Genomic DNA, 26,794 nt, shown 5'->3' with positions numbered 1-26,794 from the left:
CCTTATTGCTTCACCAGATCCCCCCAACTCCCTTTCGGGTTTGCCTTCATCTGGTTCTATTTATTCCGCAACTATCAACAAGATTTCATTTGTTTTAGGACGGAATCGCGTTCCTCAAAGAGGTTCTCCAAATAATCTTTAGGTTTGTCAGTTTCACAATGCATGTACATGGTTGTTGCAGGTGTGGTTGAATTGAACATTTTAAAAACAATTTTTCTAAAACAAGGAATCACACAACACCCTATTAATGCCAATACTACAAGTACTACCACCAGTGTCATTAACATATTGGCTAACACATTAGACCAGTTCCCAAACCACTGTTCTAGCCATGAATTAATGGGGTTGTTGATTCCAGAGTTGTCCTCTAGTTCATTCGATAAAGAAGTCAGTCCATTCAAAGCTTTTGTGATGCTTCCGTCAGGGGAAGTGTTGTTCGGAATGAAGGTGCAGCAGGAACTTCCGATCATCTTGCAGACGCCTCCTTTTTCCGCTAGGATCATGTCGAGGGCCAGTCGATTCTGTAACGCCATCACCGATGGAGAGCTCAGTTGTTCCGATATTCCTTTTACTGCATCTCGGGTATAATTCACAAATCTCTGTTGATTATAATACAAATAGTTAATCCATCCTACATTTTTATTTACGCCAATTGTGGGAAGTATTGATTCGAAACCAGCAGCTATCTGGTTTCTAGCCTTGAATTCATCAGGAACTCCTCTAGGGACTCCTATAGCATCTATGTATACATGAGAATCAAAAGATGTAGGGAGTGACCTCCTTAGCCTTGACCGGACATTGGCTTGCGTACTGACTTGCTCCCACTCAAGAGTCGAAAATAGAACAAATGGCATCAGCACCTTAATCAAGGTACATTGTCCAATCCATTCCATTCGTATCCTGGGTCGGAGCTTCATGTCTCCACACAACCACCAGATATCCGAATGTTGATAACCTTGGTGGACAAACCATTTGTCAGGGTAAGCATCAGAGTCACTACTTGTCTCATTTAGATAGATGTTATAGGAACAATATCCTGGAGGGAAAACACCAATGTCTTTGCCTGTATGGTTACGATTGAAACAGGTATAATTTCCAGGGTATGGCGTTATACCGAAACCCATATGATCTTTATCATGAACAATAGGATAGAGTAATTCTAATGTCCTGCAGCGGGAGGTGTCATTACTGGGAATGGTTTCAGTGTACATCTTAAGGATACACTTGAAACCCTCAGGATCGGTAACCTCACTCAAAGGGAAAGGTACCGTACCCAAATGAGGTCGAGCTGCAGCACATGCTATGCAGTTGGATCGCTTCTGGGAAAGAACCGTATAGCGGATCCATTCTAGCCATACATTTGTGTCTGAAAACCCTGTCTCTAAGGCCATTTTGTCAACCATGGGTGAAGCTGTAGGAGATGTAATTGTATTCTGATTCCCTTGTGTTAATATTGTTCTAAATATGGAATTTGGGACTTGATCTGACTGTGCATGTTCCCCTGTACAATATAAAACAAATAGTAAAAAATGAAAAGATATTACGGCCCTTGCAGTCATTCCAGCACTTGAGGTTCTGGTACTTTTTTGCAGTGTGATGCGTGGACCCAATTAGGCTTTCCTTCCAACTTGACAGCAGTGGCGGTGGTTAACAGTACTTGATGTGGACCCTCAAATCGTGGTTCTAGAACTTTCCGCACGTGTCGTTTCACCACTACCCAATCTCCAGGTTGTAGAGAATGAGTTACCTCTATGCTGTCTGGATCTGGAAGAGAAGCAAAAACTTGGGAATACACATTAGACAGTCTGTTTGTAAGACAGATAACGTACTTTGAAAGACTATTATGCTGCATCTGGAGTTGCTGTGGAAAATAGAGTCCTAGTCTAGGGGCATTCCCAAAGAGTACTTCATATGGACTCAGGCCTGTCTTCCGGTTAGGTGTATACCGGATGGAGAAAAGTGCCAAAGGGAGACACTCTGTCCATGGCTTTTTCAGTTCAGCCATGGCCTTCTGTATTTTTGATTTAATTGTGCCGTTGAGTCGCTCTACTCTACCGCTGCTTTGTGGGTGATACGCAGTATGGAAGGCTTGTTCAATACCCAGGGCTCCCATAATTTCACGCATGACCTCCCCAGTAAAGTGAGAACCTCGGTCACTCTCAATTGTCTCTGGGACACCATACCGGCAAACTATCTCATTCAGAAGTTTCTTGGCTGTGTTTTGTGCAGTGGCTTTGGCCACAGGGTAGGCCTCTGGCCACCCTGAAAACAGATCTACACATACCAAGACGTATTCTAGGGTCCCCACTTTGGGTAGTTGGATGTAATCTATTTGCAGTCTTTGGAAGGGGAAATCGGGCCTGGGAGTGTGCCTCAAAGGTGTTTTTACCGTCCTTCCTATGTTGTGATGTGCACAAATCATACAAGCCTGAGTGAATTTGGCTGCAGTTACACTGAATCCTGGGGCATACCAGTGACTATTAACAAGAGCAGTCATGGCAGTTTTGGACAGGTGAGTATTCCCATGAGTGGCCTGGGCTGTGACTGGGAATAAAGCACGGGGCAAACACAGCTTTCCTCTAAGTTGCCATGTTCCTTTTGGGGTCGTCACAGCTCCTTTCTCTATCCATACTGCCTTTTCCTCTTTGGTTGCTTGAGACTGTAAGGTTTTAAATGTTTCATAGTTGACAGGCAGGGAAATTTGCTCTTGTACTGCTGCTATCCCTACAGGATCATCTCTGGGTTTCTGTGCAGCAGCTTTTGCTGCCAGATCAGCTCGATGATTTCCTCGAGCTTCAAGAGTTTTTCCTGACGAATGGCCTTTAATTTTCATAATGGCCACCCTCGTTGGCAACAGCAGAGCATCCATTAGGGCTTTCACCCCTTTGCCATTTTTAATTGGCTTGCCATTTGCTGTAAGGAAGTCTCTAGCCTTCCAAATTGGACCATAATCATGGGTGATCCCAAAAGCATACCTGGAATCTGTATAGATGTTTGCAGTTTTTCCCTCTGCATACCTGCAGGCCTCTTCCAAAGCCTTAAGTTCAGCTTCCTGTGCAGACATATGAGAGTATGAAGTATGTATCCACTGGACTCTGGGATACTGGACGCCGCACGTGCCAGAAGCTGGGAGCAGCGCAACTTCCATCAGCAGCACTCACCGACTTGAAAAAGGGGTCCACAGAACCCCGAAACGCGTTGTCACGATAACAAAAATAAAAAACCTATTGGTTTGAAACAAACTCTGGTTGTGTTTTGCGCCTATGGTCCACCCTCCACTCGACCCCAGAGTCCAGTGGATACATACTTCATACACTGACCCAGACGGCGGCCTGGCCCCCGCCAAAGGTGAACACGGACGTAACCGGCAGCACCAACCAGCAAAACTTAAACCACTCCTACTCGCCTCCAGTACAGTTGCACTGAACATTAGGTGCAACGACAGCAGGTGAGCAACACCATTCTTCCTGAATTGGAAGCCTGTTCTGAACCTACTCACCCTATGAGCGCCTTTTTCCTCCTTTGGCCACTTCTTTCTAGACATATGAGAGGGCAGTGATTCCGCTTTGATCGTATCGTGCTGAGTGACAACTGCATACCAAGTATAAAACTTCCCCTGGACACCATACCGCGATCTATCCACAAAGAGCTCTAAATCTGGGTTTCCTAAGGGAGTATCTACCACGTGATCAAACCCTGCTGTCTCTTGGGACATTAATTGGAGACAGTCGTGTTTATTTTCCAGGTCAGGAAGATATTCGGCTAGATGACTCATACCACTACTCCCTCCCCCCTCCAGAGGCAGCAGAGTAGCTGGATTCAAAGTTGTGCACCTTTTGATGGTGACATTTGGTGGCATAAGTAGTGCACATTCTAGTCTAAGGTGTCTGGCAGTGGACAGGTATTTAGGCTGTACTTGTGTGAGAATGGCCGAGATGTCATGAGGGACAAAAACAGTGATTGGATAATTGAGCACAATCTCAGAGCTCTTGTCAAGCATGAGTTGTACAGCCACTACCGCACGGACACAAGATGGCGCTCCTCTAGCCACTGGATCGAGTCTGGCAGAGTAATACGCCACTGGACGCTGTTGGCCAGCCCTAGCTTGTGTGAGAACAGCTGAAGCATGGCCAAGACATTCAGTGCAATAAAGTCTGAAATCTTTATTGTAGTCCGGTAGACCCAATGCTGGTGTCGAACTGATGACTAATTTTAATGTATGAAAGTTCTCCACGGCCTTATCTGTCAATGAAAAAGGAAGAGAGGTGAGACAATCATACAAGGGTTGCAAAAGAGCAGAGGCATTTCTGATCCAAGGCCTACAGTATGAGACTAGACCCAAATAAATTCTCAGAGCCCCCACAGTAGTAGGCAAAGGAATTTGTTCAACTGCAGTTATACGGTCTGGGGTGAGATGTCTAATCCCAGCAGATATACAGTGCCCTAGAAAGGTGACCGTGGTACAACAAAATTGAAGCTTCTTGCGGGAAGCTTTACAGCCATTTGCAGCCAGGAAGGTGAGAAGAGACACTGAGGTTTGTTTACACACCTCCTCTCCCGGGCAGCAAAGAAGTAAGTCATCTATATATTGAAGTAAGACAACTCCTTCAGATGGAATGGGCCAATCCGCCCAGGTGTATTGCTTCCTGTCATGTGTGAAAGCAAAAAGATATCTGCAATCTGGATGTAACGGAACTGAGAAAAATGCATTTGCAAGATCCACCACAGTGAAATGGGTAGCACTGTGGGGAATCTGTGCCAACAACGTATGTGGGTTTGGTACCACAGGGGTATTAAAAACTGTAGCCTCATTAACAGCCCTAAGATCATGTACCATTCTATACTGCACTGGCTGCCCTTTTTCCCCCCTTTTCTTAATGGGGTACAAGGGAGTGTTACATGGAGAGGTGGTTTCAATTAGTACCCCATTACTGACAAAATCATGTACTATTTTGGTGATGGCATCCGTTTGTTGTATACTAAGGGGATATTGGTCCTTCCGAGGTAAAGGAGCACCAGGTTTACGTTCTATCATCATTGGAGGGACAGATAAATGGCCAACATCTGTAGGTCCGCAGGCCCACAGATGTGCAGGTAATTGTTGCAGCAGAAGGGACACGCCCTCTTCAGAGAGTGTAGACACGTACATGTGAAATGAATTATAATCACAGGCTGCTAAGAGACATATATCCTCTTCTCCTAGTTTGCCTTGTAACTTCACAGTACAATCAGGAAGATATGTTATCTGCGCATATATTCTCTGCAACAAATCTGCTCCTAGCAAATTAACAGGGGCGGTGTCACTGACTAAGAGGCGACTTAGCATTTGTTGGTTTGGGGCAAATGCAATTTGTATTGGCTTTGTGAGAGGAGTAGGAATCTCATTACCATCTACTCCTACACATGGAATACTATCCTTAGACATGAGGGATCTTTTTACATGTTTGCTGCGAATAACAGTTTTGGCTGCTCCAGTGTCAATCAAAAAGGGGATGGGCTCCCCCCCATTAATTGCCAAGGAGACAACTGGGGCAGGCCCTAAGGTTTGAATTTTTAATAGGGGCACAGCATTTGACTCTGGATTGCCAATTTCCTATGAGCGTCGCACTTGGGGGGGCTGAGCATTCTCCTCCTCTTCCTCCTCCCATGGGCGTGGAGATCGGCAACGACGTGCAAAGTGCCCCACCCCGCCGCAGTTAAAACATCTTATGGAATTATAATATGGTTTCCTTCCCCCTTTTTGGGGAAAGTGCTGGTATGCGGCCACACCCGCCTTAGGTCTTTTGTTCAATTCAGCTTCTACCCCCTTTGCTACTTAGTTCTCCATTCAGGCCTAGCTGATACCAGACCCTTGCGAATGCTTTCCCTAACACCATCCACAAAAGCAGCACTCAAAATCCTCTCATGCATGTCTGAAGTATACTCAAAGCCCAAATCCACCAATCTCTGCTGGAGTCTAGTGTAAAATTTCTCCACACTTTCCATTTTATCCTGATGCATATATGACAATGTAACAGACTGATCACCTAATCTTTTTCTCCCCCATTCCGTGAGTCTTACTATGTATCGCTCACCGGACAACAAAGTAGTATCATCTCCCTCATAAGATCCCACTGCAGAGGCTATAATCTGAGAGAAGGAGTCACCAGCTTTACACTGGACTAAATCTTCTAGATCCCTCCAGCAACATGAGAAAGCTTTCCTTATCTTCGCTAACTCCCTACAGAATGGCATGGGTAAGTCCTCTGGATTGGGGATTCTACTCATCATGGCCAGCATCTCACTAGGGGACCAAGGGCGATACACAGGTTCATCAGGGATGTCATTTGGACCTCTGAGAGGAGCAGCTCCAGGGGTTAGGTATCTGGGCGTACAATAGGATATATTTGGTCGGGGTGGATTTGGCGGAGATGGTATAATAGGGGAAACTGGGTGCATGAGATTTTGCATATCCAACATTGATGTTGGATATCCCATACTTTCCTGTGATAGAAATCCACTCAAGTCTGAAAATGGACTTAAAGTGGATGCAATCCTAGATTGGGTAGACTGGTCTGGAATATTTCTAGTAGGCATCATAGGGGCAATTACTGCAGGTACATTTTTAACTGTTGGGACATACAGTTGGGAAGGGTTATTGGAAGACATCACTGGATATAATCCAGTGCTGGGACCTATGATAGGAATTGTGTCCTGTCTTTGAGATCCACAAACAACACACATGTTATTTCTCTCAGCAGTCTGCACACACACTCCCATCCCCCATAAGGAGGGGGTTGTTGTTCAAAGGAAACAGTTTTGGGGGATGGAGAAGGGATAGAGGAAGCAGAAAGCACAGTGGGTGGTCCTGATAAGCACATTCCAGCACATGGTGTAGAGGAGGGGCTGACACATGGATTGTTTGTTGGACCACAAGACCCAGGATTACTTACAACAGAGGTGGTGGGGGAAGGGATGCCGCATGGCAAACTGTCCTGTTCTTTGTTCCTTACCACATCCAAATCCTCCATCTTACTATACCAATATTGACCATTCTTCTCAATTTCTTTCAACTTTCCATCAGTCACATCTGCAGACAACTTCCACCATAACTCTGCTTGCACCAGCCTATTATTATCTCTCAGCCAACCTTTCTTTTCTTGCAATATATTTTTCCATAAACTTTCATTTAATCTTCCAGTTTCATGCAGACCAATTGCCTGCATTAACGATTTTAACTTAGTTACTGAAACTTTTCCTTCTCTTTCTCTCATCAACTGAGCTGCTGTTAACATTTTTTCACTCTGTCCTGCAACATTAGAATTTCCCATTATTGTAGTTACACAAAGCTCAAACAATTGCTACTTATCAAACCCGCAAACTTAAGCGTAGTTGCACAAAGCTCAAACGGTATCCGATTACTATAAGTAATCGCCACCGAACCCACTAACTCAAACGCCGTTGCACAAAGCTCAAATGATATAATAGTATTGAACCCACAATCTCTCAAAGTGAAGACCCCTAGTCAATTCACCGGGATACAAAATCTTAATAACTTCCAATTGCCTATGACAATTGGTGTTAACCCTTTCCTCAAGATTCTCGTCAGAATCTTGGCTGGGATCCAATTCTACGTCACAGGATATCCGACTCAGCTGTCTAACAACTTCCATTTAGTTTCAGTATGTTCCACCACACAAAGAAGGAATATTTCAACAGGTTCTTTCTAACGGACAGATCAGCTATAATTTGAACCCTTATATCGCGATAACACCAATTCAACTCTTGAGAAAACACCTGGGCAAAAGACACAGAGGAGGTTGTAAGAATAAAAGCTTCTTACCGTTACTGCAGTTTATGCCTCGTCTGATGGTTTTACGCAAGTCCTCTCCTGGCGTTTGAATCGGAAGTTACGCAAGCTCTCTGCCCCATGTTCGGCGCCAATATTGTTATCGCAAAATCTACGACACAACTTCTTCTTTTGTGTGGCTCCAAATCAATTAGAATTATAAGTATGAGCTCATACAGCTTTCTCTCTGAGACCAATGCAGGCTGGTATCATGGAAAATATCTCTCTTTATTACAGTTACATACTCTTATATAGGCAACATGAGGTAGACAAAAGGGTAGTCCTAGATGAAAGTTCATTGGCTCTGTGACAAAAAGGGAGTGGTTTACTAACTCCATTCCTGAGTTGATTGGCACATTTGAAAGATAGCAACTTAACTCCTCCTTTCTTTCACTAATGAACTTAGGACAAAGAAAATGTACATGAGGCTCCTAATTGAGTTTTTGCCATCTAGTGGAGACAAATGTGTACTACAGGAGAAATCTTAATCTTGTCTCTCACACTAAGTAGTTAGTTTTTATGGTGGAACTGTAAGTAAACATACATATAACCAGTTCAGTATACAGTTCTAATCACTACATTAACAGTAGGAACATTATATAACTGTTTTAAATACCTATTTTGGCCTCTTGCTTCCATAAAACACAGCTCTCTTGGAGTGTGTGTCTGTTCAGCTCCTCTCTCTGGTGAATAATGATTCCAGCAGCTCCTTCTAGCAGAATTTCCCACATAAGCTGTGTGTGAGGCTGGCAGTAATTGGTCAAAACTCCTGGGCTGTGTGAGGCTAGCTAGGATTGGTCAAGACTCCTGCTTAGCAACAACAGTTTAACTCTATGCTTTCTGTTGTGTCTGCTGTGTCATTTAGCTTACCTCATATTCATATAATGAATCTTAAAGGCATACTATCTTTTCTGCTTCTGTGAACACAAAATATAACAGTTATATGACCTCCAAACATGAAGTCACTCTGATTTTTTCTTTAACACACAAAAATAGGAACTGTATTAAGGTTATTGGTAGGTTTAGCTGTATGAACACACAAGCTATATTAGCAACCTAGGACAGGTCTTAGCTGGCCAGCTACACTCCATCTTCACACACACATGTTATATATATCTACACACACATACACCCTGTACACATATATACATATCCACACACATGTATGTACTGTATATATCACATTGTGGGAAAAGCAGTAACCTTTTACTCAATGTTGGGAATGGGATTGCTATCATTATGTTGATTTCTCTATGTAGTTATTTAACTGAAGGACTGATAAAATGACACCTGAGGTGCTGTTGTCACTATGGCATCACAAGTAGGCAGAGATGTCATGTGACTGCTCCTCTGAAGATGTGATGCATGCTGGGATTTTTACTTTCACTTTGCAGCTGCTCTGCCCACACAGCCTCTCATCAATGTGAGCATGCTATGCTGAATGCAGTAGAAAAATTATATATGCACAGTGTATCTGTCATGATACAAATACCTCTTGGCTTTAGTTATTGTCTGGGGCACTTTATTGTTATTTATACTTATGGTGGCCAACCCCTTTAACTATAATGGATGATGTCTCATCTTTGTGTACTGGCTACTTTCACACTTGCGCTTTCCCTTTCCACTATTAAGATCCATCATAGGATCTTAGTAGCGGGGGAAGGACGCTTTCGTTTTGTCCCCATTCATTGTCAATTAGGGACAAAACTGAACTGAACAAAACGGAATGCACCAGAATGCATTCCGTTCCATTTGGTTGCGTCCCCATTGGAGATAAAATAAAGATGCAAGCAGCGTTTTTCCGTCCGTGATGTGGTGCGAAGCAAGATGGATTGTCCTGACACACAATGTAAGTCAATGGGGGCGGATCAATTTTCTCTGACACAATAGAAAACGGATCCGTCCCCCAATTACTTTCATTGGAGTTCATGATGGATCCGTCTTAGCTATGTTAAAGATAACACAACTGGATCTGTTCATAACAGATGCAAGCGGTTGTATTATCAGACCGTAAGCGTTTTTGCTGATCCATGACAGATCCAGCAAAAACCCTGGTGTAAAAGTGGTTACCTAGTAAAAATAACAGCACTCCACAAGTGTGACACTAAATGTTTCAAATGACTGACCTACTGCTGATAAATATTTGTCATAGTTTACAGTTTATGCCTTTCTAGTATCGCTGGGCAAATCTCTGCCAACACAGTGCTCTGTGGTTTCCTGCCCCAGTTATTGCTTTGGTGTTTACTCATGTTGAGAAGAGAGTGATCTTGTGATTGTGTGGTCTGATAGAGGAGATTTCCTGCCATTTCAATTACTTAATGTTAAAAGCATCAGGGGCATGCAATCCAGTCACATCCTTTAATGACCAGTAGCATAACTCAGCAATTAATTAATAGCAGCCAGTTAATAACTGGGGAGCAGCAGGCTTTTATATATTGACCTTTGATCTTCTGTATAATATAAACTCTGTCATAATCACTTGTAAGTCATTCTTTCCTTGTCAGTCCCGGTTTTCTAATAATTTTTACTTTGTAGGAGACATGTAGAATTAAAATAAAAATGTTCTTTAAAGGATCTTTTTGTCCTCTGTCCAGCAGTCTGTTTACAGTTCATGGTAACTGAATACATCATGATTTTCCTGCTGAATTCTTTATATGTGTTTATGCCTTATTATTTTATGAGACAATTACACTTTCTTCAAATTTATAGTCAGGGTTTTTGGCTTGCATTTACTGTATTTTTGATGACAAGAATAGGGCAGTCTGTACAAACACTTCTGATGGAAGTCAATGAAGACAGCATAGCTTTCATGGTTCTATTATTTCTACATATACCACCATAGTAATTATTCTGCATTATATTTGGCTGGTACATAATTTGCCATGACAGTGGAATACACTCACCTAAAGAATTATTAGAAACACCTGTTCTATTTCTCATTAATGTGATTATCTAGTCAACCAATCACATGGCAGTTGCTTCAATGCATGTAGGGTTGTGGTCGTGGTCAAGACAATCTCCTGAACTCCAAACGGAATGTCAGAATGGCAAAGAAAGGTGATTTAAGCAATTTTGAGCGTGGCATGGTTGTTGGTGCCAGACGGGCCGGTCTGAGTATTTCACAATCTGCTCAGTTACTGGGATTTTCAAGCACAACCATTTCTACGGTTTACAAAGAATGGTGTGAAAAGGGAAAAACATCCAGTATGCGGCAGTCCTGTGGGCGAAAATGCCTTGTTGATGCTAGGTCAGAGGAGAATGGGCCGACTGATTCAAGCTGATAGAATAAATAACCACTTGTTACAACCGAGGTATGCAGCAAAGCATTTGTGAAGCCACAACACGCACAACCTTGAGGCGGATGGGCTACAACAGCAGACGACCCCACCGGGTACCACTCATCTCCACTACAAATAGGAAAAAGAGGCTACAATTTGCACAAGCTCACCAAAATTGGACTGTTGAAGACTGGAAAAATGTCGCCTGGTCTGATGAATCTCGATTTCTGTTGAGACATTCAAATGGTAGAGTCCGAAATATCCATCATGCCTTGTTACCACTGTGTAATGGTGTGGGGGATGTTTTCTGGGCACACTTTAGGCCTCTTAGTGCCAATTGGCCATAGTTTAAATGCCACGGGCTACCTGAGCATGGTTTCTGACCATGTCTATCCCTTCATCCTCTGATGGCTACTTCCAGCAGGATAATGCACCATGTCACAAAGCTCGAATCATTTCAAATTGGTTTCTTGAACATGACAATGAGTTCACTGTACTAAACTAGCCCCCACAGTCACCAGATCTCAACCCAATAGAGCATCTTTGGGATGTGGTGGAATGGGAGCTTCGTGCCCTGGATGTGCATCCCTCAAATCTCCATCAACTGCAAGATGCTATCTTATCAATATGGGCCAACATTTTTAAAGAATGCCATCAGCACCTTGTTGAATCAATGCCACGTAGAATTAAGGCAGTTCTGAAGGCAAAAGGGGGTCCAACACCGTATTAGTATGGTGTTCCTAATAATTCTTTAGGTGAGTGTATATGTTGATGCATATATGAGATTCAGCATTAAAATTGGTAGCATTGATTATTGAAACACAATCATTTGTATTTTGAAGAATAGAAGTGGAGATTCACCCCTGACTGAAAATGTGGCTGCACTGTTGTGACACTCTAGAAGACATACAATAGTTAATGCTTATTTCCAGAGGACGATTTGTTTGCCTGTGTTCAGAGCTTTGATCAGAGGTGGGTAGGTGAGATTTAGCAGGAGTTTGTATGGGGAGGGGACTTCTTCCTGTCAGACTCCCAGAATTAATTCCCCTTTTCCCCACCACAGGGAAGCTGGATTATTACATTAAGTATTAATCTGTTCAGATGATCTCACCATGCGATACTCTGAATCAGCACTATATCTGCAGCTAATGGAGAGCAAACCCTTTCACTGCCAGGTATGCAGAATTTAAAATGTGTAGCAGCATGAGAGAGAGAGCGAGATAGATAGATAGATAGATCTATTTAATGTCTACATAGTTTATATACTTTATATAATATATGTTTCAGAAGATTTTTATTTCTCCTTATCATTGTATAGAGTGCTAAGATAAAATTTACCGGAACTTAATAGGGTGTGGCTGGGCAAGAAACCCAAAAGTAAAAACTATTTACACGATTTCTATCCTGAACTATAACTAAGGCTTAATTCACATCACTGTTTATTGATCCGTGAGAACAGAAAAATAAAGAAAAAAAAAGAATCCAGTTTTTAAAGGATCTGTTATGCACATCTGACTGTTGTTTTAGCCATTTCCATCTGAGATCCATTAATTTAGACAGCAAAAAAATTCCTGCAGCCACATCATGTTTCTGCAGTGTTTGCCACACAGACATGTTAGATTCCACACTTCATCTTCACCTTCTCAACATAAACTCCCCATCCTGTTGCACCAACAGTGTCATCCTGCTGCTATCCCCAATACTGTGCCTGCTGTGCTCTCCAGTGCCCCCCAAATCCTATACTGCTAAAAAATAGTGCCCTCAGTGGTAATAATGCCCCTATAGGGCATCCAGCAACAATAATAGCCCAATAGAGCCCCCAGTAACAATATCCCCCAAAATGCCCCCAGTAATAATTTCCCCTCATTGTGCTCTCAGTAATAATCCCTGTGCAGTATCCCAGTACCTGGAAATAATGCCCCCAATAAGCCCCTAGTAATAGAAATGCCCCTACAGTGCCTCAAGCAGTAATACATCCCTATTGTACCCCCGATAAAAATGCCATTATAGTGCCCCCAATATTAATACTAACCCTAGTGTCCCTAGTAATAATGCCCCAGTACAAAAAATCCTCCTATAGTGCCTCAGTATTAAAATGCATCCAGTATTGCCCCATATTGTGCCCCATAAAATGCCTTGGTAATGCTGCAGTATTTAAATGTACCCGGTGCCTTCAGGAATGCCCCTTACACTGTCCCCAGTATAAAAAATTCTCTATGGTATTGCCAGTAATGTGTCCCACACAGTGCCCCCTTTGGTAGTAATATCCCCCATCCAGTGCCCCCTCTGTTAGTAATGTCCCCAAATGGCCATTGAAGGAGAAAAAAAAAAGTAATACTCACCTATGTCTCCTACCCTGGCATTCACAATGACGGCCCCAGTCCTCTCCCAGCCTATGGCCTGAGATGCTGGGATGCAGGCACCAGTCGCGCTGATGTCACTGTGCTGCATTACGGAGCAGGTGGGCTCACAATGTCATCACACCCACCTGCACTGGGATTTACTGCCTCATAGGCATTACAAATTCTATTATCCTTTAATGCCCTGTGTAAGGCCCCCTATAGTATTCCAAAATTGAGCACCACTTTGGCAGGATATCACCAAACTCCACACTCTTCAAGGTCTCGGAGAAAAGATGTCAACCAATAGTGAAGTACGTACCACAGTGTTGAATAAAAAGGATTTATTATACTCACAAAGAACGCAAGTTTTGGAGCAAGTTAAAACAAGTACACAGTGTACTTGTTTTAACTTGCTCCAAAACTTGCGTTCTTTGTGAGTATAATAAATCCTTTTTATTCAACACTGTGGTACGTACTTCACTATTGGTTGACATCTTTTCTCCGAGACCTTTAAGAGTGTGGAGTTTGGTGATATCCTGCCAAAGTGGTGCTCAATTTTGGGATCCTGCTTGTGCTTGTGCAAGATTTCACATAAGCGGCTAAGCACCCTGTCCGTCCGTGTGGTCTAGTGAACGACATCCAAGGTGTGCAGCTCCTGGTTGGATGACAGCGCTGAGCTTGCTTTCTACGCCTAATATCATCTGAGTCTTGTGAGTATAACCTGTTTTCAGGGGACACTCCTTTTGAGAAGTTACTACACCATAGTGCGGTTTCTATTTTATTTCAGATTTCCACACCGCAGCTGTGTTTGATGTATTTGGATGAACCTATTTGACTGAAGATTTTTGGACTTTAATTATTATTTTTGGACTTTAATTATTAAGCATACTCCTGCAGCGCAATCCTTTTCTCCTATTTCATTGTGTGGACTATTTCTACTCACTTGTGTCCTGGATTTTGCAGCGCTAGAGGGTAAAATATCTGAACAGGAATTGTACCTTATATTTCCCCCTATAGTATTGCCAGTAATGTCCCCCACAGTGCCTCTCAAGTGATAATACCCCCCACACAAGGCCCTCTCTGGTATTAGGCTAGGTCTACACGACGACATTTGTCGCGCGACAAATAGGGCGCAACAGTTGTCGCGCGACATTTTGTTGCACTAATGTCGCACGACAATTTTTATAATGGCAGTCTATGGTGTCACACTGCAACATGCGACATTTTGCGACTGCGACAGTCGCAGAAAAATCCATCTTGAATGGATTTTCTGCGACTGTCGCGTCGCAGTCGCAGCATGTCGCATGTTGCAGTGCGACACCATAGACTGCCATTATAAAAATTGTCGCGCGACATTGGTGCAACAAAATGTTGCGCGACAAATGTCGTCGTGTAGACCTAGCCTTAATGTTCCCCACAGAGTGCCCCTTCTAGTAGTAATGTCCCACACAGTGCTCTCCTCCCCTCCCAAATGACCAGTGCATTCTGGTGCAGGTGCATGTATCCAAATGACCAGTGCATTCTGGTGCAGGTGGGCACGATGATGTAATCATGCCTGCCTGCGCCAAAATGTAGTGCTTCATAGGCCTCAGGCCAACTAGAACTGAATCCTGAGGCCTAAGAGAATGAATGGCGGGGTCGGCTCCTGTGCCATACCATGTTATTCAACTTATTTTGTGATTGATACATTGTGTGGACAGTTTGGGTGGCCATGTGTAGTAGCCCCAGGTGGGGGTAGTACACCCTGTTCCTTCCTTCTTGGTAGCAGTGGGTTTGCTGGTGCAGAAGAAGAACTTCAAGTCTGCTGCTACTGTATGCATTTAAAGTTCTACATTGCACTTAGTAAAAAAATCCACTGCACAGATCCTCGGGGAACAATGGACTGAGGGAGTGCACTGTGACACAACACTTCATCAGGGCCACTACCACTCCTATTCTGTACAACATCTACTCGGGGGGGGGGAGGGTCACTGCTCATAGGTCCAACAGGGATGCCCATATTATGGTCCGCCATTGAATGTAAATCCATATGTCCATAATGTGGATGCATTCTCCTAGAAGGAATGGTTATTTCCATAGACTTATTGCCAACACAGAATTATAACTCCCCCTCCACTTCCTCACACACCACCAAGTCCTTGGTTAGTAGTAGAGTTGAGCGGACACCTGGATTTTTGGGTTCAAACAAACTTCACAAAAAAGTTCAAGTTCAGGAGCCGAACTTGACCCCAAACACAAAACCCATTGAAGTCAAGTGGGACCCAAACTTTTGAGCACTAAAATGGCTCTAAAAATGTCATGGAAAGGGCTGAAGGGCTGCAAAAGGCAGCAAAATGTGGTTAATAGCATGGCAAGTGCTCTGCAAACAAATGTGGACAGGGAAATAACTTCAAATAACATAAAATACGTAAAAATATAAAATAATAATCTTGATCTAGGCAGACGAGCTCCATATGGAATAGGAGGTTGAGGAAGCAGTGGATATGGCAGTGTAGGTGGAAGCAGCGGTTGAGGAGGTGGAGGTAGCCTACACTGGTTTTTGGTTTTAATTTCATATTTTATTTTTTATTAGAGTACACCCCAAAACATTGGTAAATATAACCTTTGATAACCCCCTCCAGCCGTGCTAAACAAACGTTCAGACAATACACTGGCTGCAGGGCAGGCCAGCACCTCCAAGGCATCAAGGGCAAGCTCAGGCCATGTGCCCAATTTGGAGACCCAGAAGTTGAAGGGGGCAGAGCCATCAGTCAATACATGTAGGCGTGTGCACACATACTGCCCCACCATGTTGCACGTCCACGTGATGTTCACAATACAATTGTATATCTTCTCTATCAACTTTCGATGTTCTTTTCTGCGCCAACCATGTTGATCACGGTTAGCAGCGAAACAGGGTTCCACGCCAGAGAGGGAGCGTGAGAAAGGGATACCACATCCAAGGGAGGTTAATTGTTTGAAATTAAATGTGATCGAGCGGAAAAGTGGGACAAATTATTGTAGCGCAAATGTGGGACAAGTTGTTAAGATTAAGCATTGAATGAAAGGAGGGGGCGCGCGACAATTAAAGAAGAATTTTTAAAATGTTATTCCCTGTCACCTATGCAGAGCAGGGGTTTAATCACAGCAAAAATGGTCATATGTCACCCAAGAATGTAATAGACAAATTAGTGAAATTTGTTTACCTGTCTACTAGGTAGAGCAGGGGTATTTCACACCCAAAAATTGGTGAATTTCACCCAAAAATGTAACAGACAAATTAGTGAAATTTGTTTACCTGTTGTGAGACAGTGAAAGGTCTCACACAGGGTAGAGGCAAGGAAGGGGTGGATAGTGCAGGCCACACCCCTATTCTACCACAGATGAGGCAAGCTGGATGTAATAAGGCTGGCATAAAGCACCTCCCAGGGTGTCGGCAAGGGGAGTGTGTTTCCTGTGGACAGAGGCCTGGAGGCTCTGTCTGTGTGGTCTCAGCTGGGCAAGGCTGGGAGATAGCCTGGAGTTGGGTGACAAAGCGACGTCTGAGAGGGTCGCAGGGCCATAGTCAGGCGGGCTATTGAGCCCCAATCCCCCACAAGAGACACTGGACTGGAGACAGTGGGCGTACTGTGCTCTGTACAGCCAGGAGGCTGTGGGACATTGGCTGAAAAAGCTGCATGTGATCATAGGGTGTGAACGGTGACTTAGGCGAGTCAGGAATTTTGTTTTTAGTTGGAGCCTGGACGGGCGAGTGTTTACCGTTTTTGTTTTTGCTGGTGTGGCACTATAAATGCACTGTTTGGACCTGAACCCTGGTGTCCTGAAGCTTAAAGGGGTTATCCGAGTTAATAAAAAAAATAAATAAAAATTAAACCCATCTGGATATACATATAATTTGGTTAAGCTAGATTTCATCAAGTTAAAACCCATATGTACACCTTTTCATGGTTCTGTCATTGTTTTGTTTACATGCTGAGGTACAATGCTGAGGGGGCGTATAACAACAATGCCTGAGCTCTGCCTCATGAATATTTGTGGGCGTGAACAATCTGACCTTCCCCTCACCCTGCTCTGCACATCCTAACTTTGCATAAACATGATCACATGATCATCTCCTAGCTCACACAGACAGATCATCCTGTCACATTGCAGAAACACAGGCTCTATGTATCTAAGCTCTATGGCAGCTCTGTGTATCTAAGGGCTCTTTCACACTTGCGTTGTCTGGATCCGGCGTGTACTCCACTTGCCGGAATTACACGTCTGATCCGGAAAAACGCAAGTGTACTGAAAGCATTTGAAAACGGATCCGTCTTCAAAATGCTTTCAGTGTTACTATGGCAGCCAGGACGCTATTAAAGTCCTGGTTGCCATAGTAGGAGCGGGGAGCGGTATACTTACAGTCTGCGCAGCTCCCGGGGCGCTCCAGAGTGACGTCAGAGCGCCCCATGCGCATGTATGACGTGCCATGCGATCACGTGATCCATGCGCTTGGGGCGCCCTGACGTCACTCTGGATTGCCCCGGGAGCCGCACGGACGGTAAGTATGCTGCTCCCCCGCTCCCCGCTACACTTTACCATAGCTGCCAGGACTTTAGCGTCCCGGCAGCCATAGTAACCATTCAGAAAAAGCTAAACGTCGGATCCGGCAATGCGCCGAAATGACGTTTAGCTTAAGGCCGGATCCGGATCAATGGGCCTTGCGGCAAGTCTTCAGGATTTTTGGCCAGAGCAAAGAGCGCAGCATGCTGCGGTATTTTCTCCGCCCAAAAAACGTTCCGGACCGAAGACATCCTGATGCATCCTGAACGGATTTCACTCCATTCAGAATGCATTAGGATAAAACTGATCAGGATTCTTCCGGCATAGAGCCCCCAAGACGGAACTCTATGCCGGAAGAAAAGAACGCAGGTGTGAAAGAGGCAGCTCTGTGTATCTAAGCTCTATGGCAGCTCTGTGTATCTAAGCTCTATAGCAGCTCTGTGTATCTAAGCTCTATGGCAGTTCTGTGTATCTAAGCTCTATGGCAGCTCTGTGTATCTAAGCTCTATGGCAGCTCTGTGTATCTAAGCTCTATGGCAGCTCTGTGTATCTAAGCTCTATGGCAGCTCTGTGTATCTAAGCTTTGAGGCAGTTCTGTGTATCTAAGCTCTGAGGCAGCTCTGTGTATCTAAGGCTACTTTCACACTTGCGTTCAGAACATATTGTAAAAAAAATTCTAAGTGTCAAAGTAGCTTCAGACTGATTTGTCCAGACTTTACATTGTAACTCTGGACAGATCCGTTTGCCTCCGCACTGCTGAGCAGAGCGGAGGCTGAACGCTGCCAAACTGATGCATTCTGAGCGGATCCGCATCCACTCAGAATGCATTAGGGCTGGACGGAAGCGTTCGGGGCCGCTTGTGAGAGCCTTTGAACGGAACTCACAAGCGGAGCCCCGAACGCTAATGTGAAAGTAGCCTAAGCTGTATGTATCTAATATAGCTTAGATAGATATAGGTGTCATATATGACACCTATATCTATCTAAGCTATATTACAGCCATATCTATGTTGACTATATACTATGTAGTCACTGTCCCCCCTCCCCCCCATACACAATGCCGTGTCCCCCACCCTTCCATACACACAATACAATGTCCCCCTCCCCCACCCCATACACACAATATACACAATGCAGTCACCCCCACCCAATACACACAATGCAGTGTCCCCCACCCCTCCATACACACGATACACACAATACACCCAATACACACAATGCAGTCACCCCCACCCCTCCATACACACAATGCAGTCACCCCCACCCCTCCATACACACAATGCAGTCACCCCCACCTTCCTCTCCCTGGGAAACCTAAGGCCTCTTTCACACGGGCGTCATGTTTTTTGCCCGGATAAGAGCCTGGTGCGTTGCGGGAAAATGCACAATTTTCCCGCGCGAGTGCAAAACATTGTCATGCGTTTTGCACTCGCGTGAGAAAAATCGCGCATGTTTGATACCCAAACCTGAACTTCTTCACAGAAGTTCGGGCTTTGGATTGATGTTCTGTAGATTGTATTATTTTCCCTTATAACATGGTTATAAGGGAAAATAATAGCATTCTGAATACAGAATACATAGTATAATAGTGCTGGAAGGGTTAAAAAAATCAAAAAAGTTAACTCACCTTATCCTCTTGTTCGCGTAGTTCGTTCCCGGTCTGTTCTTTGCTAGCTGTGGGCTTGGGCTGAATGACCTGTGGTGACGTCAGATCACATGCTCCAATCACATGGTCCATCACCATGGTGATGGAGCATGTGATCTGACGTCATCAAAGGTCCTTTAGCCCAAGCCCACAGCTAGCAAAGAACAGACCGGGAATGAACTATGCGAACAAGAGGATAAGGTGAGTTAACTTTTTTATTTTTTAACCCTTCCAGCACTATTATACTATGCATTCTGTAGTCAGAATGCTATTATTTTCCCTTATAACCACGTTATAAGGGAAAATAATACAGTGAATAGACTGTCACCTAGAACCCATGCGTGAAAATTGCACCGCATCCGCACTTGCTTGCGGATGCTTGCGATTTTCACGCAACCCCATTCACTTCTATGGGGCCTGCGTTGCGTGGATTATCGCACCGCAACGCACAAAGAGGAGCATGCTGCGATTTTCACGCAACGCATAAGTGATGCGTGAAAATCACCGCTCATGTGAACAGCCCCATAGAAATGAATGGGTCCGGATTCAGTGCGGGTGCAATGCGTTCACCTTACGCATCGCACCCGCGCGGAATACTTGCTCGTGTGAAAGGGACCTAAGAGCTCAGGCAGAAGCACATGTCTTTACTCTCAAGTGTAAACAGCAGGGAGGGTGGGTCTTCCATCTGATTGGCTGTCCTGACTTGCCTTCTCCCTTTTATTGGCTGAGCTGCTTGTCCTTCATTCCTGCTCCTGGATTACAGCAATACAGCGACTGGCAGCACCTGGGTAACCCTTTCCTAATCAGAGCTCTCCTGTACACTCTTTCAGTGCAACACAGGAGCTTCTGTTTTGCACAGTACTGTCAGCCCTGTGTATGGTTATGACAGCCCTGCTGCTCTATTGATATGCTAATGAGATCGCGGCAGCCGGAAAGAGGGGGCGGGCACCAAAGGCTCTGACGTTTTGTTTACAGAGCTGGGCCACTCCCTCAAGCAGGGAGAAGCTTGTAAACAAGATGTCAGTGCCAGAGAAGTGTTGATGACGTCGGGGGTCACATGACCCAAATCAGCAGTGTGGAAACAGCGCAAAATCAATAAAGTGAGTACATTAGAAATGTATCTTTAATGATGTATAAAGCAGCCCTAACACATATTTTTTTTTAAGTCGGATAACCCCTTTAACTATGAGAATGACCCCCAGAGAAGATCTAAACCCCCACACTGTCTACTAGGTAGAGCAGGGGTATAACGCACCCAAAAATTTGTTAATATAACCTGAAAATTTAACAGACAAATTAGTGAAATATTTTTACCTGTCTAATAGGTAGAAAAGGGGTATATCACACCCAAAAATTGGTGAATTTCACCTGAATATGTAACAGACAAATCTATGATTTTTTTTTTACCTCTCTACTAGGTATAGCGGTGGTATATCACACCAAAATATTGGTGAGTTTCACCCGAAAATGTAACAAATGTGACAAATTAGTGAAATGACATAAAATAAAATATGTACAAAATTTAAAAATAATTTAAATTTATGAGGTGGAGGTCCATATAGAGTTTGAGGAGGCGATGGAAGTAGCGGTGTAGGTGGAAGCGGCGGTGGTGGGGAGGAGGACGAGGTAGCCAACTGTTTTTTGATTTAAATTATTTTTATTTATTTTTTAATTTTTAATTAGGGTACACTCCAAAAGAGTGGGAAATATCCAAAATACAACGAGCAATTGTGCTGTAGTATAACAATGGCTGGGTATACATGTCTATTTTGCACAAGGTACAGACAAGTCCTGTGGGATCCATGCCTGTTTCATTTTAATGAACGTGAGCTTGTCCGCTTTGGCTGTGGAAAGGCAGCTGCGCTTGTCTGTGATAACGCCCCCTGCTGTGGTAAACACACGTTCAGACAATACACTGGCTGCAGGGCAGGCCAGCACCTCCAAGGTGTAATTCAGTACGTGTAGGCGTGTGCACACATACTGCTCCACCATGTTGCTGAAATGCTGCCTCCTGCTAAGACGTTCTATATCAGCTGGTGGTGCTGGTTGTTGTGGCGTGCTGACAAAGCTTTTCCACATTTCGGCCGTGCTAACCCTGCCTTCTTAGGTGCTGGTGGTGCCCCAGCTGCGTTGGCGACCTCTTCCTCCTCCTCTGCCTTCGACATGTGCTTCCACTGTGCCCCCGCTGTCAGGTGGGAATGCCACCGGCAGCGCGTCTACCAGTGTGTGCTTGTACTCGCACATCTTACGACCATGCTCCATTGACGGAATTAAGGATGGTACATTGTCCTTGTAACTGGATCCAGTAGCGAGACCACCCAGTAATCAGCACCATTTAGAATGTGGGCAACTCGGCGGTCGTTGCAGAGACACTGAAGCATCTAATCGCTCATATGTGCCAGGCTGCCCAGAGGCAACGAACAGCTGTCCTCTGTGGGAGGTGTATCGACTATGTCCTCTGTATCCCTCAGCCACGCAACAGTGATGGCCATGAGCTGGTTTGGGTGCCACCCTGTTGTGAACACTGTTCCTCCTCCTCCTCCATCTCCTCATCCTCCACCTCCTCATCCTCCAGAACTGTTCCCTGGCTGAACAATTGTGTATCTGGTGTTTGTTTGTGCAGAAACCCACCCTCAGAGCCACTTGTGAATGACTGGATGGAAACCCTATAAAATGATCCCTCTTCCTTTTTTCAAGAAGGCATAGAACTGGGATAGTAACGATGAGAACAGCGTTATCTGCACTGGCCATGTTGGTGGAGCACTCGAAACAGTACAACAAGGAACACAGGTCTCGCATGGAGGCCCAGTCATTGGTGGTGAAGTGGTGCTGTTCCACAGAGAGACTCACCCGTGCATGCTGCAGCTGAAAGTCCACTATCGCCTGCTGCTGCTAGAACAGTCTGGTCAGCATGTGCAAGGTGGAGTTCCATCTTGTGGGCACGTCGCATATGAAGCGGTGAGCTGGAAGTCCGAAGTTATATTGTAGCGCTGACAGGCAAGCAGCAGCAGGGAAGAACGTCAAAAGCGCGCACAGACGGCCCGCACTTTATGCAGCAGCTCTGACATATCGGGGTAATTTTTAAGGAACCTCTGCACCACCAAATTCAGCACATGTGCCAGGCAAGGGATGTGCGTTAAACCGGCTAGTCCCAGAGCTGCTACGAGATTTTGCCCATTATTGTACACCACCAGGCCGGGCTTGAGGCTCACTGGCACCAACCACTCATCGGTCTGTTGTTCAATGCCCGTCCACAGCTCCTGCGCGGTGTGGGGTTTGTCCCCCAAATAGATACGTTTTAAAACTGCCTGCTGTCATTTACGCCTGGCTGTGCTGAAGTTGGTGGTGAAGGTGTTACGCTGACCGGATGAGGAGTCGGTAGAGGATGAGGAAGTGGAGTAGGAGGAGGAAGCAACAGGAGGCAAACTGAAGCGCCCTGTAATTCTCTGTGGTGGAAGGACATGCACCAAACTGCTACCCGCCTCAGGCCCAGCCGCCACTGCATTTACGCAGTGTGCTGTTAGGGAGATATAATGTCCCTGACCGTACTTACTGGTCCACGTATCTGTACTTAGGTGGACCTTGCCACAGATGGCGTTGCGCAGTGCACACCTGATTTTGTCTCCCACTTGGTTGTGCAGGGTAGGGATGGCTCGCCTGGAAAAGTAGTGGCGGCTGGGCACGACATACTGTGGGAAAACCACAGCCATAAGGCTTTTAAATCTCTCCATCTCCACCAGATGGAATGACAGCATTTCAAATGACAGTAATTTTGATGGGTAGGGGGGTACTTCCTCTTCCGCTCCAGTGTTTGGGAGATGGAGAGCTGAACATTTCCATGGGACATTGTGGAGATGCTTGGTGACCCAGGTGGTGGTGTTGCTGGCAGATCCTCTGTTTTCGGGGTGACCGGTGGAACTGTCACTCCAGAGGTGATGAAGAGGCCAAGACTGCAGCAGAAGAGGAAACAGGAGGAGCCAGAGACCTTTCTTTGTTTTTGAGGTGTCTACTCCACTGCAGCTCGTGCCTTGCACTTAGATGCCTGGTCTTGCAGGTTGTACTCAGATTGAGAATGTTTATGCCTCGCTTCAGGCTCTGATTGCACAGCTTCCAAACCACTCGTGTCTTGATGAGTGGTTGTCTGAAGAACTGCCACGCCAGGGAACTCCTTGGAGCTGACTTTGGTGTGCTCAGTCCCTTGCTGCAGTGAGCAGTAGCAGGCGTACTGTCTAGGGGACGGCCGCTCCCCTTTTGCACTCTGCTCCCGCTTCTGCTGTGCTGGTGGTTCTGTGGGACTACCGCCTCTTCCTCCGAACTACACAGGTCACTCGCATGACCTTGATTCCATGTGGGGTTGAGGACCTCATCGTCCTCCACATCATCTTCCATCCAGTCTTCGCCCCTGCCCTCCTTGTTGGTCTGCACACTTTCGAAAGCCACAGCAGTTGGCACCTGTCTTTTGTCATCATCCGAGACGTGCTGCGGTGGTCCTCCCATGTACTCGCCTTGAAACATAAGTGGTTGGGCATCGGTGCACTTAATCTCTTCGACTTCTGGGGCAGGGCTGGGTGGATGGCCCTGGGAAACCCTCATCAAAAAGCAGAAGAGACTGCTGCATGACTTGGGGCTCAGACTGCTTGGCTGATTTGCAAGGGGTTGTGGTGAAGGATTGATGGACATCGGCTGCTAACTCTGATCTTTCAGCAGGAGACTGGGTGGGAGACAATGTGAAGGAACTGAATCTACTATCGCCTGTACTTTTTCTGGCCTCACCCTTCGTAGAGCCGCATTAAGCCCAACTAAATAACGCTGAAGGTTCTGTCGCCTACTCACACCTGAGGAAGGTGTTTCACTTGTGCGTGTAGCTGGCACAGATTGACCATGACCTCTCCCTGCAACAGGAGCTCCACCAGCAGTACCACAACCGAGGCCACGTCCCTTATTTGACGCTCTCCTCATATTTCTCAAATTTAGGATCTTGCCCAAAATGGGTGTTTTTTTAATAACCAAATAGAACACCAGTATCTAACGCGTGTATCCCACACTGACAGATGCAGCAAAGGCTGCAAAATTATAATTTTTTCTCCAAAAGTGGTGTTTTTTTAAACCCAGAAAATTATTGAAGTATTTCAAGCTTGTCTTTCAGACTGACAAATGCTGGAAAGGCACCAGATGTAGGCTATTGCCAAAAATTGGTGGTTTTTTTTTAAACCAGATATTATTGCAGTATTTCTAGCTTGTATCTCACACTAGCAAATGCAGCACAGGCTGCAAATTTAGTTTTTTGCCCAAAATGGGTGTGTTTTTTTTTTTTTTTTTTTTTATAACAGAAAAGAACACCAGTATCTAATGTGTGTATCTCACACTGACAGATGAAGCATAGGCCCCTGATGTAGAGTGTTTCCAAAAATGGTTTTTTTTTTAAACCCAGATTATTATTGCAGTATTTCAAGCTTGGATGTGAATGTCACAACTGCACATATGCTGTGCTGGTGCACTGAACTTGCTTAAAATGGCCTCTGCCACCCACCTAACAGACGGATAAAAGTTATTTTTCTGTGTCACTGGGCTCAGGGCAGGGTACAAAATTTGTGCACTGCACCCACAAAATTTAATCTATGTAGATTGCTGAGTTAAAAAGCACTTCAGATTAAAGATTCTTTCCTATTCTCTTCCTCACAGCAGCAGCATCCTATCCCTACACTAAGCACAGCAGAATGACGTGCAGTGCTAGTTGTCTCCAGCTTACATAGAGGCTGAGTCACATGCTGCACTGGCCAATCACAGCCATGCCATTAGTAGGCATGACTGTGATGGCTTCTAAGGGCACAGGGGTAAAATGCTTGTTGATTGGCTGCTCTGCAGCCTTTCAAAAAGTGCCAATAAATCGCCAAAGACCGAACTCAAACCCAAACTTTTACTGAAAGGTTCGGGTCCGGGGTCCAAAATTCTCAAATTTCGGTCGGAACTCAAACTTTACAGTTCAGGTTCGTTCAACCCTAGTTAGTAGGCAAAATTCTGTGAACTTAGAAAAATTATTACTGTACCTGGGTCAGAAAAAGAAGCTTAGAGTTTACATAAAAAAATATGTTATGAGAATGGATCCAGAAAAGTATCCATTCTTAATCCTTTTGCTTTCTTCTGGATAAATTAATTCTTATCCTGAAGAAGACATTGATCTCATCATGTTCAATTGAGTCTTCTGGACTGGTACGAAAACATCATACTGTTGTAATTAGAGATGAATGAAGTTTTGAAAAATTTGATTAGGAAGTAGAGTTGAGCGAACACCTGGATGTTCGGGTTCGAGAAGTTCGGCCGAACATCCCGGAAATGTTCGGGTTCGGGATCCGAACCCGATCCGAACTTCGTCCCGAACCCGAACCCCATTGAAGTCAATGGGGACCCGAACTTTTCGGCAGTAAAAAGGCTGTAAAACAGCCCAGGAAAGAGCTAGAGGGCTGCAAAAGGCAGCAACATGTAGGTAAATCCCCTGCAAACAAATGTGGATAGGGAAATGAATTAAAATAAAAATTAAATAAATAAAAATTAACCAAAATCAATTGGAGAGAGGTACCATAGCAGAGAATCTGGCTTCACATCACCCACCACTGTAAGAGTCCATTTTCATAAATTTAGGCCCAGCACCCAGGCAGAGGAGAGAGGTCCCGTAACAGAGAATCTGGCTTCATGTCAGCAGAGAATTAGTCTGCATGTCATAGCAGAGAATGAGGCTTCACGTCAGCCACCACTGCAACAGTCCATTGGCATATATTTAGGCCCAGCACCCAGGCAGAGGAGGGAGGTCCCGTAACAGAGAATCTGTCTTCATGTCAGCAGAGAATCAGTCTGCATGTCATAGCAGAGAATGAGGCTTCACGTCAGCCACCACTGCAACAGTCCATTGGCATATATTTAGGCCCAGCACCCAGGCAGAGGAGAGAGGTCCCGTAACAGATAATCTGGCTTCATGTCAGCAGAGAATCAGTCTGCATGTCATAGCAGAGAATCAGGCTTCACGTCAGCCACCACTGCAACAGTCCATTGTCATAAATTTAGGCCCAGCACCCAGGCAGAGGAGGGAGGTCCCGTAACAGAGAATCTGGCTTCATGTCAGCAGAGAATCAGTCTGCATGTCATAGCAGAGAATGAGGCTTCACGTCAGCCACCACTGCAACAGT

At 44.9% G+C, this 26,794-nt stretch overlaps 2 protein-coding genes across 2 annotated transcripts in view; one reads left to right on the top strand and one right to left on the bottom strand.

Annotated features, from left to right (window-relative positions):
- Positions 1–26,794, top strand: part of DRGX (dorsal root ganglia homeobox) — a 420,041-nt gene that overhangs the window by 348,788 nt on the left and 44,459 nt on the right. The gene's annotated exons all lie outside the window — the stretch shown is intronic.
- C6H10orf71 (chromosome 6 C10orf71 homolog) overlaps positions 604–26,794 on the bottom strand; it is a 1,221,395-nt gene continuing 1,195,204 nt past the window's right edge. The window contains exon 5 of the mRNA XM_044296691.1: positions 604–1,764. Within this exon, the coding sequence (XP_044152626.1) occupies positions 1,556–1,764 (209 nt within the window). The 3' untranslated portion in view covers positions 604–1,555. The remainder of the gene's footprint in view (positions 1,765–26,794) is intronic.

This window comes from Bufo gargarizans, chromosome 6 (assembly GCF_014858855.1).
Source record: "Bufo gargarizans isolate SCDJY-AF-19 chromosome 6, ASM1485885v1, whole genome shotgun sequence".
NCBI classification, from domain to species: Eukaryota; Metazoa; Chordata; class Amphibia; order Anura; family Bufonidae; genus Bufo; species Bufo gargarizans.
The sequence above is the reverse complement of the archived record's forward strand: the minus strand, read 5'-3'. Positions and strand labels throughout refer to the sequence as shown.